At 32.3% G+C, this 17,127-nt stretch overlaps 1 protein-coding gene across 1 annotated transcript; it reads right to left on the reverse strand.

Annotated features, from left to right (window-relative positions):
- Positions 1 to 2,595: 2,595 nt before the first annotated feature.
- Positions 2,596 to 11,586, reverse strand: LOC148597629 (uncharacterized). Its single transcript, XM_088563468.1, has 2 exons — positions 6,306 to 11,586; positions 2,596 to 5,679 (listed from the first exon to the last, which is right to left on the reverse strand). Exons 1-2 carry the CDS (start codon positions 7,128 to 7,130, stop codon positions 5,452 to 5,454), a joined length of 1,053 nt encoding a protein of 350 aa, XP_088419594.1. The 5' UTR covers positions 7,131 to 11,586; the 3' UTR covers positions 2,596 to 5,451.
- Between the last annotated feature and the right edge of the window lie 5,541 nt (positions 11,587 to 17,127).

Genomic DNA, 17,127 nt, shown 5'->3' on the forward strand with positions numbered 1-17,127 from the left:
AACAATGATTGTCCCATCAGGAAGTGTCTAAATACTTCGAAATGAAAGAATTGATAAAAGAAAATGGATGACACTTGTTTACACTTTTGCCATGTGACTTTTTTAGCGGGAAAATCGGTAAACAAAATAGAATGGGGATTCCCATAATCTAATTAAGGAAATGCTATTGAGATATCAAGACACGATTAATGGTCCATGGTACAAACTGTAGTTTGATAGAAATTTTATCACTTGAAAAAAAAAGAATCAAGCTTGTTAAAAAAAATTAAAAAGTAAATTATATTGTACTAGATGAATTAGACCATACGCATAAAGGACAAAGGTGAACATGTTTTAAAATCAGGGACTGTATGAGAATAGTACTATAGTCTTTGATAGAAGTAAAATACCTGTTTTTGGAGTAGTACTTAATATTTTATGCATATGAAAGTGACAGACTAAAAAACCTAAAAAGCTCAAAACCTACTTTATACATGCATCAAGAGTGAATCTTGGGTACATGTATGTCATGAATGGAGAGGTTATTTTGATGAATTGACAAAGATAATTCATCAGTGAACTTAATACTGTCTTTTTTTTTAATGTAATTTTTTTGGCACCCTTTGGCTCTAATTTCTGAAAACTGGCGACAAAAAAATGGCAGCTGGCGATTTTTCTGGCGACAGAATTTTGGAAGCCAGAGCAGCCCCCGCTTTTATCCTACATTTCATATTATTTCATTTTTTTATTTTTTACTTTGAACTTTAATTTGCATTGACTAGAAATTGTTTTCACTTAAAAATCAATATCTGACCTACAGATTTCAAACACTGTTTTTGGCCTCTGGTGATTCGTTTCTCAGTTTCCAAGCAACAACTGTCATATTGAAAACGAAAGTAAAATTCAAAAAAAACATTCGAATTACTAGTTAATGACAGCATTATGTAACAAAAGAAAATGCTATCAATAGATCATATTACGAGGATGTTCTTTAACACAAGGCAGATGTTATAGTGACTTATTTGACGATATTTTCTTCAGATATTTTTTACGATTCGCCGTGCGTGCTTCAAATTCCACTAATTCCACTTCCCATAGGCTTCTATGCTAATTTCACAATATTCAATGGCTTCTCTGGACTTTACCTTAACTTTAACCTGCAGAGGACTATATATCAGCATGATTCTACATATGTCAGCTCACAATCCTCAGAATGGCATGTGGGGTTAGCAGACTTGCAGTACAGTAGGCACGAAACCACAATTAATTTTCCCACTGTCTTCTTTATAGCCTTTCTGTAATTTAAAAAAATTCCACCGGCGCAATTCAATTCAGATTTTCAGGGATGTTAATTTGAACCTTCCAACAACTTATATAAAAAATATAAAAAAAATTTACCATTATTTTTTTCAAATTTTATGCATAAACACAGAGATACCCTAAAAAATGACCCAAAATGGCTTCTGGATGTCACAAACTTGACCTTTTTTTACCTCACCAAATCACAACCTAAATGTCAAATTTCTCATTTCAACACATCTACTAAAATAATTTCATTATTCCTCTTCCATTTGAGCACAAAAAGTATGTGAAATTCTGAAAGGAAGTGTTTCTAAAAAATTTTTGAAAAATCCCCTATTATTATAGGAACTATATGGAAGGACATGAGCCAGTCCTCCTCCCATTCAGCTGCAGCTGATAGATCTTCTTGGAGCTGTTCAGCATCTGTGTATTTTTGATAGTTTTAGATATGATGCTGTCATCTGCAAAAAGCCGTTAGATTTTATGTTTGATGTAGTCATTAAAGTCATTGATGTATACAAGAAATAGTATAGGATCCGGTACTTTCCATGTGATACACCGGATGTGGCATGAATTGTTTCTGAACTCTCATCAACAAAGACTGTCTGTATTCTTAGTGAAAGGAAATCGTCAATCCACTTTAAGCTGTAATAAGCTATGCCATAGTGACTGAGGTTATAAAGGAGTCTTTTGTGCGGGACCTTGTCAAAGGCTTTGGCAAAGTCCACCACAATTACATCCGTCTGAATGTTGCTATAGTTATTTTGAGCAAGTACTTGAATAAATGAAACTAACTGGGTTTTGCAGGATCTTGAATGGTGAAATTCATGCAAAAGGCCGTGTAAGATGTTTTTACACTCAAGTTGTTTCATTACGCTACTTGCAATGATATGCTCCTTGACTTTGCAGAGAATGCATTCGAGTGATATTGGTCTATAGTTTATTACGTTGGCCCCGTGCAGGTCCGGGTGTTAAAAGAATAGGCCTGCAGCAGCGCTAAGCTTGTCGTAAAAGGCGACTAAATAGTGCTCAGAACCCTAGCCGGGGGCTAGGGCGCTCTGCCCACAGAGCAACTGGGATGTGTGCCCCAGGTGGTGGAATGGGGTACCCCTGGCGTGTTACATGCTGGGGTTGTCAGGCTTTAATACGGAAAACCTGACCGCAAACCATAGTGGTGCACCGTGTTGGGAAGGATGCCACATTCCTCGCACGTTAAAGAACCCTACTGTGGTATTCTCCCGTAGTAAGAACCATAGGGCTCCGCCACAGGAGGCTATATTGCCCGACTCTACCCACCTCTCCCTATTTCCAGTGGCAATCAAAATTTGTCGACCCAATTGTCCTTGTGTCCCATCCCTTTTTCATTTCATCATCATTTCATGTTCATTTTATCATCAATTTCATGTTCATCGTCTGAATATAGCTGAAATATTGCTGCTCGGACGTTAAACCCCAACAAACAAACTTTATTACGTTGTGTTTTTCTCCTCTTTTGAAGACTAGGAGAACATTTGCACGTTACCACAATCTATTGGTATTCTACCGGTGTCAGTGTTTTGTTTTGTTTTGTTTTGTTTTTTTGTGTTGTTTTGTTTTTTTTTGCATGTAATGATGCATGTTTGTTGCCACTTCTGTACTTAGTTCTTTTAGTCCCTGTCCACATATCAGATCAGACCTGTGGCTTTGTGTGGACTTATTTGTTTTAAGAGTTTAGTTGCATTTTATTTTGTGATGTTGATTTTTCCATTAGTGGATGAGTTGATTTGCCTTTATATGGTAGTGGTTTATCAGTAGTTTCAGTTTGGAATGCTTTTTCGAATTGGCAGTTGAAGATGTTTGCTTTTTCAGATGGATTTTCAGTGAGTGTGCCATTATTTCGTAGTGCTGCTATGCCGTTGTTGTCGTTTTTCATACCTTTGATCTAAGTAAAGAGATTTTTTGGATGTTTTTTTTTTCCTGTTTTCATTAAGCTCGCATGCTAGCAAGTCAAATATAAAGTTTTGGATGTAGCACCAGTAGGCTTTTCTCATATCTTGTGATGATTATTTTGTGATGTTTATACTTCTTTGTATATTCAGCACTCTTGTCTTTTTTTTTTCATAAAGAAGTTTTGATTTGTTAATTTTTTAGTCTGAGTTTGTTGTCAATCCAAGTAGTTTCTTTCTGCTTGTTTTGTGGGATGCTGTCATCAATAGGCTGAGAGACAAACTGCAAAACGAGGTGAGCTTCGTAATCGATAGATTACCTATGTTTTAAATGACTGACTCTTATTATCAAGTTTTCGATAACTTTTCATAATTCATCAATATTATAGAGGACTGCTTTTTATTTTGGGAATAAATCTTGGCACTTAAACTGTCCTTACCATAAGTAGATCACCTTAATCGACATATTTTATTGGCTTTGAACAAGCTTTCAGTTAAGTTCAATATCTCATAAACTACCCGTAGTTAAGGGTTGATATTTGGTCACTGGATACATCTTGGATAGTCACTTACACATATGTCATGAGTACGAGATTTAGATCACCCTGAAGTTTTTATGATAGCATGATTGATTTTCCATACCTTAGCAACCACAGTGGTGGAAGTACATGTATATTTGGTCAGTCAGAAAGAGGATAAAACTTGCTGGATAATAACTAACATCCGCACCAGGATAAAGTCGTCTTGACGTGTATTTTCTGCATGATTGATTTTAAGTTTTTGGTCATTGTCATCTCAGCAACAAGTTGCAGACAGGTTGACATTTTCAATTAGTCAGTGGGTACATCTTACATATAGGTAGTAACCTTACAAGAAAAAAGTTATCTTGAAATACATCTTCCGCAGAATTGATTTGATCAAGTTTTTGTTAATGGCCATATCTATGTTCGTGTTGGACGGGTGCTTAACATTTTGCACATAACACTTGGTTAACGAGCCTTAAAACATCATCCAAATCCACCGACCAAATACCATCCAATCTCTTATAGATGTTGAGATATTTCAAGTCAAGTTGAACATGTTACTTAAACAACACATTTGTGTGGGTTTTTTTTATATTTTTTTGTTTCTTGAAGAAAGACCAAGCCCTTCTTTTACCTTTGTGCTTTTAGCTAGAGATCTCTAAGCATACCCCTAGATGGAATGTGTGACGGGTGGGGAGCAGGAGAGTAACCTTGATGTTTTCCAGAACTTGGAATATGTATTTCATGAGTGGTCACACGTACTTTTCAATCGGTATTCCTCCATTTTCTATTGTTTTGATATTTAGGAAATAATACCACACAATGGGAGCCTGAGCAATGAGAAGTGTGTGTAGCTATTATATTACGACGGGGAATTATCACAGGGAAGATGTTTGTAAAAATATATTAGCTACGCACGTTCATGGACAAGGACTTCTTTTTGACCGCTACAACCTATACATCTACATCGTTTTTGCGTCCAAAATAACTGTTGCATTTTATTCCGCTATTTTGAATTTTTTTGGGGTTGAAACTTTTATATTTAATTGATAATTTATAATTGCATTCTAAAATTGTCGAGGATATTACAGAAAGGAAATTTTGCATCTTTTCCATACTCGTCTGCAAATGTTTTTTTGGTTTTTTTACCTGAATATCTACTTACCGTTCAATCATAGATACAACATATGCTCACATTTTCCATTGTTCAAATTCCCATGGAGTGAACATAGAAACAAGAAAATGAGTCTCTAAGACACGGATGTTCCGCTCGGCACTTATTTGTGGAAACCCCCTAACCTGTATGCAGTTCATTTGTTATTGTCATGATGAATAAGTATACAAATTTTCATCAAGATCAGACTTACAGCTCCAGAGAAATCAACTGAAATGCAAAGCTTAACATAGGTGTGACGGTCGAACAAACATACCGAAAAATATATATATCCTACAACAAAGATTGGGGAGATAAATAAACAAACGAACCAACCAATAAAATAAAATAAAATAAGACAAATAACGCCAATTAGAAGTGATTTTTTGGTTGAAATTCTTATTAACAAGGGCATTCATACCAATTTTATTTTCTCTCGCTTCAAAAAATGCCTCCTTTATATAATCAATGTAATACATGAGATATATAATTTCGTAAGGCGATATATAAATCAACATTGGAATAAGGACCATCGTTTCTTATCCATCCTATCTCCTCTAATATATTGTTACAAAAAATCATATATGTCAACGTCGCATACACGATCATTGTTGAAAGAACATTCATTCAAACAAACGTCGACTTCGTCTTCATTTACTTTACGGAAATAATGTTCAGCATCAAGCAACGCTGGCATTCTGTGTAATAGGTATGGCCTCCCTGAAGGTGCGGCTGTTGATGAGTTGTGCCTTATTTTGTGCTGATTCAAATCCGATACAAAAATTTTTATATCTTTCTAGAAAAAATAAGCAAATATTATCAATAATCAGATTACTAATTTCCTAATCCGCTTGGGGTAGCCATAAAATGCGAAACGAAATCGAACCGAATCGAAACGAAATCTATAAATTGCGAAACGAAACTGTAACATTCGAAACAAAGCGATAAAAAATCATTATTTTGTCACGTAAGAGTTGAAACGTGTTTCGTATAATTTATCGCTAACGCTCATGGTAAAATTTTAGGCATAAATTGACTATCCATAGTAAAATCCCCAGAAATTTACCTTTCCACGAATAGACCCTTTTTTGCTAACAATGGGTTAGTCGATGAGCATGCGTAGAGCATGCTCAATATACACTTCTGCCAGGAAAATTTTTTTGTTCTACCGAAGCCCTACCTCGCGGAAGTGTATATTGAGCATTCTCATCAACTTACCACAAAATGGTCTATTATGTGTTAAATAAACTATGAAGGAGACGTTATATTGTGCACGGGATGTAGACAAATCATTTACAATCATGACCAGCATGTACCCCCATAAAACATTATAGAAAATGTATCTAGGATCATCTAGAAATGGGATTTCTCTTGCACTCGTGAAAACTTTTAGAACTTGTAAGAACTAAGATTTATACATACCTGAATAAGCTCCATAAAACAGAATTGAATTACGTTGACGTTCAAGATTGATCCGTTGAAAAAATTATAACGTTTCAGCAGTTTGAACAGATTTATCCAAAACTTCGCACACTGTTTGCGGAACATTGCCCACAGTGATTCAATTCTCTGATCGTGTGTACTTGAGCCGTACATATAGCACTTAACTGAATGGATACTATTTCGGTGGAAGAATCGCTGCATATGTTCAACAAACATATTTTCTGTTCCAAAGTCACTTCTGACCGATTTCGGGCAACCTCCCAGTCCTACGACAGCTTCGATATAGTATCCTGCTATAACTTTTGGGTCATTGTTCGTTATTCTAGCCTTCAACCATATAAGTTTTCTAGAAAAACCATCTATACATCCGTGAATGGTCATGCCGAAAGGTTTGAGTTTATCGTACCCGTCTATATGCCAAATGTTGTTGGATCCACCAGATGTGTACGCTCTGCGTTTTAACTTGCGTCTTTTCCGAAATTCAACACCTTGCCTATCCAAAGCTTTCAGAATAACACGAACGTTCTCCATGCTAATCACTAAGTTGTTCTTTATACACTGTTGATGAACAAAGCAATATCCATGTGATCCATTTGTCTCTGTCAGGAACGATTGAATAAAATCATAGCATCTTTCTATACTTGATTGTTTGCGTTTATAAAGCCCAATAGAATTTGTAATTCGACGTAAATGCCGTTTACTAATACAGATATCATGTTTATCCTGAAGTAAAAGCTTCATTTCTGAGTAAGAATATCCGTGTCTGAAATAGGAATACAGAGATGGAAGCCACCATTTTTCCATATTCTAAGAAAAATCTGAAAAAGAAATATTAATATGTTTACATCGGCGCTGGACTTTTTGGGTGCAGTAAAGCAAACTATACAATAATTTTTTATTGGTAGCAATTAAAACATCTTGAACATTTCTTAAAAAATCGAAAAGATTAATTAATTTGATTAACAGAACTACTGATAAATTAAATTTGCACATGCATGTGCACTACAGCATGGAATGCAACCGCCACATATATGCACAATCTGTCTGTTTAGAGAGGGAACATAGCAACTTTCTCCTGCGATAAGATAAAATGTGCATTTTGATATACATGTTTGATTTTATGTTACATGTACCAATAGCAGAATTTGGACCTTTCACAACTTAGTATTTCGATTGAAAGATCTTCTATCTATCAGAAAATCGGGCTTTCATCAACAACCATCAGATAGCCGCTAATTGATTTACTTTTTCACTTTCTCATTTGCGTTTTCCCAAATAAAACATATTCATGACTCCCTTTTCTGCATTCATTTGATCTATTAGCATTCTGCTTTTCTACACATTTTTAAAGTTCTGTCAGCCCTATTCTGCTTTTCAGTCATTCTACTCCGATCGAATTCCAGTAAACTATATAACAATTCATTCTATTCTTTTTCAATAAAAAAAACCATAATAATATATAATTGAATTAAAATAAAATTAATCACCTAATATGGGGTTCCACAATGCAATATATTTATACACATAATCTCTCATTTTATTTATTTATTTTTTACTATTATTTTTTTTTTACTTTTGTGAATCATGTGCACATGCTTAAACTCCCAAATAATATTTTTTTCTATTTTCCTTATTTTACTACTTTGGCTTATAAATACATTTTTTATTTGCTTCTATGGCTAAACTTTTGGCCATTTTTAGGTCCACGTGTAAATTTTGGATTTATATTTTACACTTGTTAAATTCTAAAAGTTGACCAATCTAACCAATGATAATCAATCCAGTTTTCAAACTTATAAAAAAAATTGGTCAACCCATTCACCAGAAGCATGAGCTTGAACGGTCTTGTGTGGCGTTAGTAAAACTGCGCACTAACGTCGTGTGCTAGCACGGTAAAATCTGGGAAATACGCCCGGCTAGACAAGACAGTCTAAATTTACATACACTTTTGGGCTCGGCATAAATTTTTCGGCATTCTAAAAAAACATACACCTTTGGTAACTGAAACTCCAACATTATCAATTATTAAATTTGCACTTCACCTTTGGATATTCACTAAACCACACCCATTTGACTCTAAAACGCATGCACTTTTTGGCAATCTAAATCACACAGGTCTCCCCTGCCTTCTGGGTCCGACTGGTTATCCTTGGCTTTTCTCTATCCAACTTGGCATTTTCCTCCTTTACATGGTCCATTTTCAAATTTTATTTTGGCTATTTACTATTTAATATCTAACATTTCAGCTATTCATAATGTATATTACTTTTTTCCTATACTTTTTAAACAACTTTCTTTTTTGGTTAAAAATACAATTTAAATAAATAGCAAAATTATTTAAAGCCCACCAAATTGGGCCGTCCGTGCGAGACCCGACAGGGTAGTCAAGGACGTTAAAACCACCCCTTTGTTTTATTCTTTTTTTTTGGTTTATTCTTACGTTTGTTATTAACACAAAATACAGATACTCTTGGTCTTTTTATATACCTTTGATTTCGATTTTTTGTCTCTTTCAGTTGCATGTTGTAATTGCAGAGATGCGTATAAGTGTCTAGTTCTTGTTATCTTAAGCGGAAATTCATGATTTCGTTTTATTTCTACATTACCCGATCGACGGAAAACGTTCCAAACGTTCAAAAAGTGAAAGTTCGACAAATCGCTAGACATTTGTTTCGGTCGAATTTTATCCGTTTTAAATGGTTTAAACCATAATAAATGAAATAAGTGTATTCCTGAGTTAATGTACAATTACAAAATATCATTATTGCATAGAAGAAATTGCCAATGGATTGTAGAATTGCGTTGGAGCATGGCATTTTCTCAACGAATTACCCGGAAAATATTGACATCCGACATTTCGCTAGACGTTTTCAAAAAAGATGTTTTTTGTTTGTACTGGAAATTTCATCAAATGCCGACGTAGAATTGCTGAAAGTATGTACATTTTTAGGAAATATTAATCGGAAAAGAATATTGTGTAAATAAGTTCTTACATTAATAACAGAATATGATGACTGAACGCTCTTAGAAATCTGACCATTTACCAACACCTTCATTTTTGCATTGAATATTTTTTTTGCCTAAAATGAACGCAATTTTGATAACTATCTCAAAAAGAACATATGAAATTATTCTTCCATGCAAAATTTGGCAAATTTGATACCCTCTGCAATACGCAATTCACTATTTTAGCTTTTTTGAACCTACTCTGTCTTATACCTGACATAAAGGAATTTTGACTTTTTTTACGGGTTTTTGGAAAGTTTAATTGATTATAAAGAATAAGAAGTACCATTTGTGACAAATATTCAGAACTTATTACTAGTTCAGATTCCAACAGTATATAGCTTTCACATAATCACAGTTTTGATTGTTTACAATGGTCATTTATAGTTGAGATAGGTGTGTTTTTCAACGTCATATACTAAAGGTTCTAGAGAGCTGAATCGCTCACCTTGTTAAACACATGCATAAACTACAGATGGTCAAATACTTATGCAAATTTGCATGAAGAATAGATCTTATTTGATTAAGCTTTTAATTTTTTTTCCTATTTACATGCAATTAATCTGCTATTATTTCCGAAATAATCAGCAAAATGACACTTTTATGAGCTATTACTTTTAAAAGATCAACAATTTTTTCTGAAATTTTAACAAATTATATACCTTATTATTGCAACCATTTTTCTCAATTACATTAATTATCAGTCTGTCATTATTTTCTTAATAATCTGCTATAACTGGAAAAAATTACCAAGAATTACTCTTTCAATGGTCGTAACTCCAAGAAGGACAAACACATATTTCTGAAAAATGCACCAGGAATAGATCTTACAATGCTCAACAATTTTCAAATGTTATTTGAACACCAATCTGCTTCCGTTTTCTAAATAATAAGGAAAAACTGGAAAAATTCACACACAAAACTTTCAAGGACTCTAACTCCAACAAGAGTTACATTTTTTGTCTGAAATTTGAACCAACGATAGATTTCAATGTTTGGGGGTTAGGGAATAGTGAGCTAGTGTGCGTTAAGAGGCGCTTTACCTTTTCGGGATCAATCTCTTTAAGTCACTGTGACCATCACGTCTTGACTCCGTAGTCCCCTTGTGCAGAATGAGAGTTGTCTGTACGGAATTATAAATATGTTGTGGGAACGAGATATTTTCTTGTGGGAACGACATATTATCTTGAGGGAACAACGTAATATTGATTATGTTGTGGAAACGAGATATCTATCTTGTGGGAACGAGATATTTACCTTGTGGAAATGACATATATTATCTTGTGGGTACAATATAGTTATCCTGTGGGAACGACATAATATCTTAAGGGAACGATATATGTATCTTGTGGGAACGAAATAGTATCTTGAGGGGACGACATAATTTCTTGAGGGAACGAGAAACTTATCTTGTGTGAACTACATACTTTCTTGAGGGAACAACATATTATTTTTTTTCATGGCCGCATTCTGCCACCGTAACATTTAGATATATTACAAGAAGTATTCAGTAGATTTGAATCTGGTAATTTGAAACTTTCACCAGAAAAATTTAAATTTTCAGTTGTAAAATGTAAATTTTTAGGAAGTAAAATTTCTAAAGAAGGAATAAGACCACCTGCAGATTGCATAGTAGCAATTTCTGAAAAAAAGAAGAGAAAGAACCAGTTCATCATCGTTCTAGTTGTAGTCGAATACGCAAAATTCCAGAACGCTATGGAGATAGAGTTAATTTAGATGAAGTCCTGTCTTCAGCAGATGCATTATAGATAAGATGGGATACCATAAGATTAAACGAATCTTAGGTCAGAAGTTTCAGGACAAGAAGAAGTATTTTTGGTTCATTTAGTTAGGGGCCATCAGATCATGCTGCTTGGGTACCTTTTGTAAACTTAAATAGTAAAGCTTAAAAGGTCAATTCAAGTTTCGCATACCCCCTGTTATTGTTCAAATGGAATGATGGGATAAAAAAGGAAATTAAATAAGAAAGATATATATTACGAATATTTTATATGTTTAAATATATATAAATGTTGACTTATTAATGGGAGATAAACCAGAAATAAATATGCATCATATTTGCAGTAAAAGGTTGAAATTCCACTGGTCAAATGGTTACATTATGGATAATGTGTAAAAAGAATTACCAGTAAATCATTTAATCCATTAATATGAGTTAAGATAAAGCTAAACTATTTGTTTGCATTATATTGTATATTGTTAGTATATAGCCATGGAAAGATTTTGTATATATACATGTAGATGACGTACATAAATATTTCAATTGTTTTCATATTCATTTTGATTTATGATTTTTAGTGTATTACATGTATATATTATGTTCATGTACGAGTGCTTGAATTTTTTTTACTACATGTACATAAATAAAAAGAAAAAAAAATATATATATATATATATATATATATATATATATATATATATATATAGTAATACAAGTTAATTTTTTAATGTGAAGTTAGTAGCATTGAAATGTTATTTTAAATTTTGATGCATGTATTATATGTATAATGCTTTTTTTGCATGATTATTTTTCATATGTATTTCATTGTGTAATTAATTGACGTATGAAAGTGGATGAGATATTGAAAGAGTTAAGGACATGGAAGGAGATATCTGAAAAAAGAATGTTAGCTGAATTGGTTTTGTTTGTTTGTTTTTTTTATTTTTTTATTTTTTTTATTTTTATTTTATTTTTATTTTTTATTTATTTTTTTTTTATTGTTGTTGAAATATTTGAATTGTGTTATATTATTATATGTTATTTTTAGTCACCCATAGACTTCTATAGTGAAGTGCATATTTTATGATTTTTTAAAAAATATGTAAATTGATTCAATAAAACTTTCACTTATGTAGCATTTCTAAGGACATGTGAAAAAATAATTTCCTGCAAAGAAAATAGGGTGAGTCCACGAAGATTGGACAGAAAAGTAGTCTTGAACTATAAATAGCCATTTTCCCTACTTTCACTTTCGTTTTGCACTCACCTAACCAACCTTTTCAGTGTAACATTTTTATGATATTATGTTAGATTTTCTTTTAAAAAAGTTCTTCATCTTACAGTGTGATGTTTGCTCTATTTTTTAAGTCATTGTTCATGTCTTTTGACAAAACATTAGTTTGTAGAGAGGCAAAAAGAAAATGCACTATATTTTTATGGCATCCATGTTTTGACGTACACCCGCTCAGGGATATGCAATACGATACTGGTACCTATTACTAATAAACATTTCAATATAATCCTAAAAGTTGTTGTTTTTCTGCTAGAGTATTCATTTCCATACTGAAAATTCAGAATATCATTGCCCTGCTACAAACATGAGTTTTCTATTAAACTTCTTATATAGGTACCCTATTCCAGGCATAAGACTAATATCTCAATGTTAGCCAGAAAATATTACTTTTGATAAAAAGCTGCTGCATTAATCAAACTAAGCAACTTTGTGGTTTATTCTGACATGGTAGATACATAAGCTGTACTATGAGTTCCAAATCATTATTTAATCCCCACTTGTGAGTTCCATATATGGAAATATTAATATCCGAACCTCCTTTTTTGTCTTTAACTCAAGGGAGCCTCTTGTTTAAAGTAAAGTATAATGACCGGTACAACCAACTGTTTTAAACTATAGATATGGTCATTTCAATTATAATAAATCCAGAAAAAATTATACCAATATCATAGTTTTAAAAAAAATATAGCTTTTCATATGCAGAAAATACAGATTTTAAGCCATTTTGGTACCCCAGGCAGATACAAATGGACCTCAATGTCACAGGAAAAGGACTTTTTCTTTAAAACAGATAGCTATGATGCAAGAAATATAGTTTACTGGTATAAATATTATAATAACAATTGTCTGCTTTAGATACTTTTTGAAAAAATTCAGTTTTTATATGAAAAAACACCATTATTTTTCTTGCCGCATTAGAATCTGTCCATTTGAACCACTTAAAAAAGTCCACTAAAAAATTGGCTGATGACTTTTGTGACATTTCTGTGTTTAAATCACCCACACAGTTATATGGCAACTCATTTTAGCTATTTATTTGAAAGAAAAACAAAAAATAAAAAAAATATTCATTTTTTCATATATAAGAGGCAATGTATGGAAAATGACTATTTTCAAGTCCTAACCACATACTTAAAATGTGTTGTAACTTGAAAACTATCCTTTATGCAGGAGTATTACTTGCTTTAGGTTGCCTGAATATAGATATGCTCATCATAAATAGTCAAGATAATAATTTTATTGAACTGATATCCTACAAATTCATGAAAACAAAATGCATTTCCAAATTTGGTCAAGATTAACCATAAATGCAAAAAACCAGAGCTACCATAAAAAATCAGGTTCAAAAGTTGGCTAATTCATCTTAAAAGTGTTACCTGTATTGGGGTACTACTTTTTCAGCTGGTAAAGACCACTTGCTGAATATCCAACTTTACTTGAAAAACTGGCTTACTAGGTCTCAGTATCGTATTAATTTTCCCATAGACCTCTATAGTGAAGTGCATATTTTTAGGATTTTTTAAAAAATATGTAAATTGATTGAATAAAACTTTCACTTATGTAGCATTTCTAAGGACATGTGAAAAAATAATTTCCCGCAAAGAAAATAGGGTGAGTCCACGAAGATCGGACAGAAAAGTAGTCTCGAACTATAAATAGTCATTTTCCCTACTTTCACTTTCGTTTTGCACTCACCAAACCAACCTTTTCAGTGGAACATTTTTATGATATTATGTTAGATTTTCTTTTAAAAAAGTTCTTCATCTTACAGTGTGATGTTTGCTCTATTTTATAAGTCATTGTTCATATCTTTTGACAAAATATTAGTTTGTAGAGAGGCAGAAAGAAAATGCACTATATTTTTATAGCATCCATGTTTTGACGTACACCTGCTCAGGGATATGCAATACGATACTGGTACCTATTACTAATAAACATTTCAATATAATCATAAAAGTTGTTGTTTTTCTGCTAGAGTATTCATTTTCATACTGAAAATTCAGAACATCATTGCCCTGCTATAAACATGAGTTTTCTATTAAAATTTTTATATAGGTACCCTATTCCAGGCATGAGACTAATATCTCAGTGTTAGCCAGAAAATATTACTTTTGATAAAAAGCTGCTTCATTAGTCAAACTAAGCAAATTTGTGGTTTATTCTGACATGGTAGATACATGAGCTGTACTATGAGTTCCAAATCATTATTTAATCCCCACTTGTGACTTCCATATATGGAAATATTAATATTCGAACCTCCGTTTTTGTCTTTAACTCAAGGGAGCCTCTTGTTTAAAGTAAAGTATAATGACTGGTACAACCAACTGTTTTAAACTATAGATATGGTCATTTCAATTATAATAAATCCAAAAAAAATTATACCAATATCATAGTTTTAAAAAAATATAGCTTTTCATATGCAGAAAATACAGATTTTAAGCCATTTTGGTACCCCAGGCAGATACAAAAGGACCTCAATATGACAGGAAAAGGACTTTTTCTTTAAAACAGATAGCTATGATGCAAGAAAAATAGTTTATTGGTATAAATATTATAATAACAACTGTCTGCTTTAGATACTTTTTGAAAAAATTCAGTTTTTATATGAAAAAACACCTTTATTTTTCTTGCCGCATTAGAATCTGTCCATTTGAACCACTAAAAAAAGTCCACTAAATAATTGGCTGTTGACTTTTGTGACATTTCTGTGTTTAAATCAACCACACAGTTATATGGCAACTCATTTTAGCTATTTATTTGAAAGAAAAACAAAAAATAAAAAAAATATTCATTTTTTCATATATAAGAGGCAATGTATGGAAAATGACTATTTTCAAGTCCTAACCACATACTTAAAATGTGTTGTAACTTGAAAACTATCCTTTATGCAGGAGTATTACTTGCTTTAGGTTACATGAATATAGATATGCTCATCATAAACAGTCAAGATAATAATTTTATTGAACTGATATTATACAAATTCATGAAAACAAAATGCATTTCCAAATTTGGTAAAGATTAACCATAAATGCAAAAAACCAGAGCTACCATAAAAAATCAGGTTCAAAAGTTGGCTAATTCATCATAAAAGTGTTACCTGCATTGGGGTACTACTTTTTCAGCTGGTAAAGACCACTTGCTGAATATCCAACTTTACTTGAAAAACTGGCTTACTACTAATAAACATTTCAATATAATCATAAAAGTTGTTGTTTTTCTGCTAGAGTATTCATTTTCATACTGAAAATTCAGAACATCATTGCCCTGCTATAAACATGAGTTTTCTATTAAAATTTTTATATAGGTACCCTATTCCAGGCATGAGACTAATATCTCAGTGTTAGCCAGAAAATATTACTTTTGATAAAAAGCTGCTTCATTAGTCAAACTAAGCAAATTTGTGGTTTATTCTGACATGGTAGATACATGAGCTGTACTATGAGTTCCAAATCATTATTTAATCCCCACTTGTGACTTCCATATATGGAAATATTAATATTCGAACCTCCGTTTTTGTCTTTAACTCAAGGGAGCCTCTTGTTTAAAGTAAAGTATAATGACTGGTACAACCAACTGTTTTAAACTATAGATATGGTCATTTCAATTATAATAAATCCAAAAAAAATTATACCAATATCATAGTTTTAAAAAAATATAGCTTTTCATATGCAGAAAATACAGATTTTAAGCCATTTTGGTACCCCAGGCAGATACAAAAGGACCTCAATATGACAGGAAAAGGACTTTTTCTTTAAAACAGATAGCTATGATGCAAGAAAAATAGTTTATTGGTATAAATATTATAATAACAACTGTCTGCTTTAGATACTTTTTGAAAAAATTCAGTTTTTATATGAAAAAACACCTTTATTTTTCTTGCCGCATTAGAATCTGTCCATTTGAACCACTAAAAAAAGTCCACTAAATAATTGGCTGTTGACTTTTGTGACATTTCTGTGTTTAAATCAACCACACAGTTATATGGCAACTCATTTTAGCTATTTATTTGAAAGAAAAACAAAAAATAAAAAAAATATTCATTTTTTCATATATAAGAGGCAATGTATGGAAAATGACTATTTTCAAGTCCTAACCACATACTTAAAATGTGTTGTAACTTGAAAACTATCCTTTATGCAGGAGTATTACTTGCTTTAGGTTACATGAATATAGATATGCTCATCATAAACAGTCAAGATAATAATTTTATTGAACTGATATTATACAAATTCATGAAAACAAAATGCATTTCCAAATTTGGTAAAGATTAACCATAAATGCAAAAAACCAGAGCTACCATAAAAAATCAGGTTCAAAAGTTGGCTAATTCATCATAAAAGTGTTACCTGCATTGGGGTACTACTTTTTCAGCTGGTAAAGACCACTTGCTGAATATCCAACTTTACTTGAAAAACTGGCTTACTACTAATAAACATTTCAATATAATCATAAAAGTTGTTGTTTTTCTGCTAGAGTATTCATTTTCATACTGAAAATTCAGAACATCATTGCCCTGCTATAAACATGAGTTTTCTATTAAAATTTTTATATAGGTACCCTATTCCAGGCATGAGACTAATATCTCAGTGTTAGCCAGAAAATATTACTTTTGATAAAAAGCTGCTTCATTAGTCAAACTAAGCAAATTTGTGGTTTATTCTGACATGGTAGATACATGAGCTGTACTATGAGTTCCAAATCATTATTTAATCCCCACTTGTGACTTCCATATATGGAAATATTAATATTCGAACCTCCGT

This window comes from Perna viridis, chromosome 15, assembly GCF_037379345.1.
Source record: "Perna viridis isolate PV_CMFRI_1.1 ecotype Kerala chromosome 15, ASM3737934v1, whole genome shotgun sequence".
Lineage (NCBI taxonomy): Eukaryota > Metazoa > Mollusca > Bivalvia > Mytilida > Mytilidae > Perna > Perna viridis.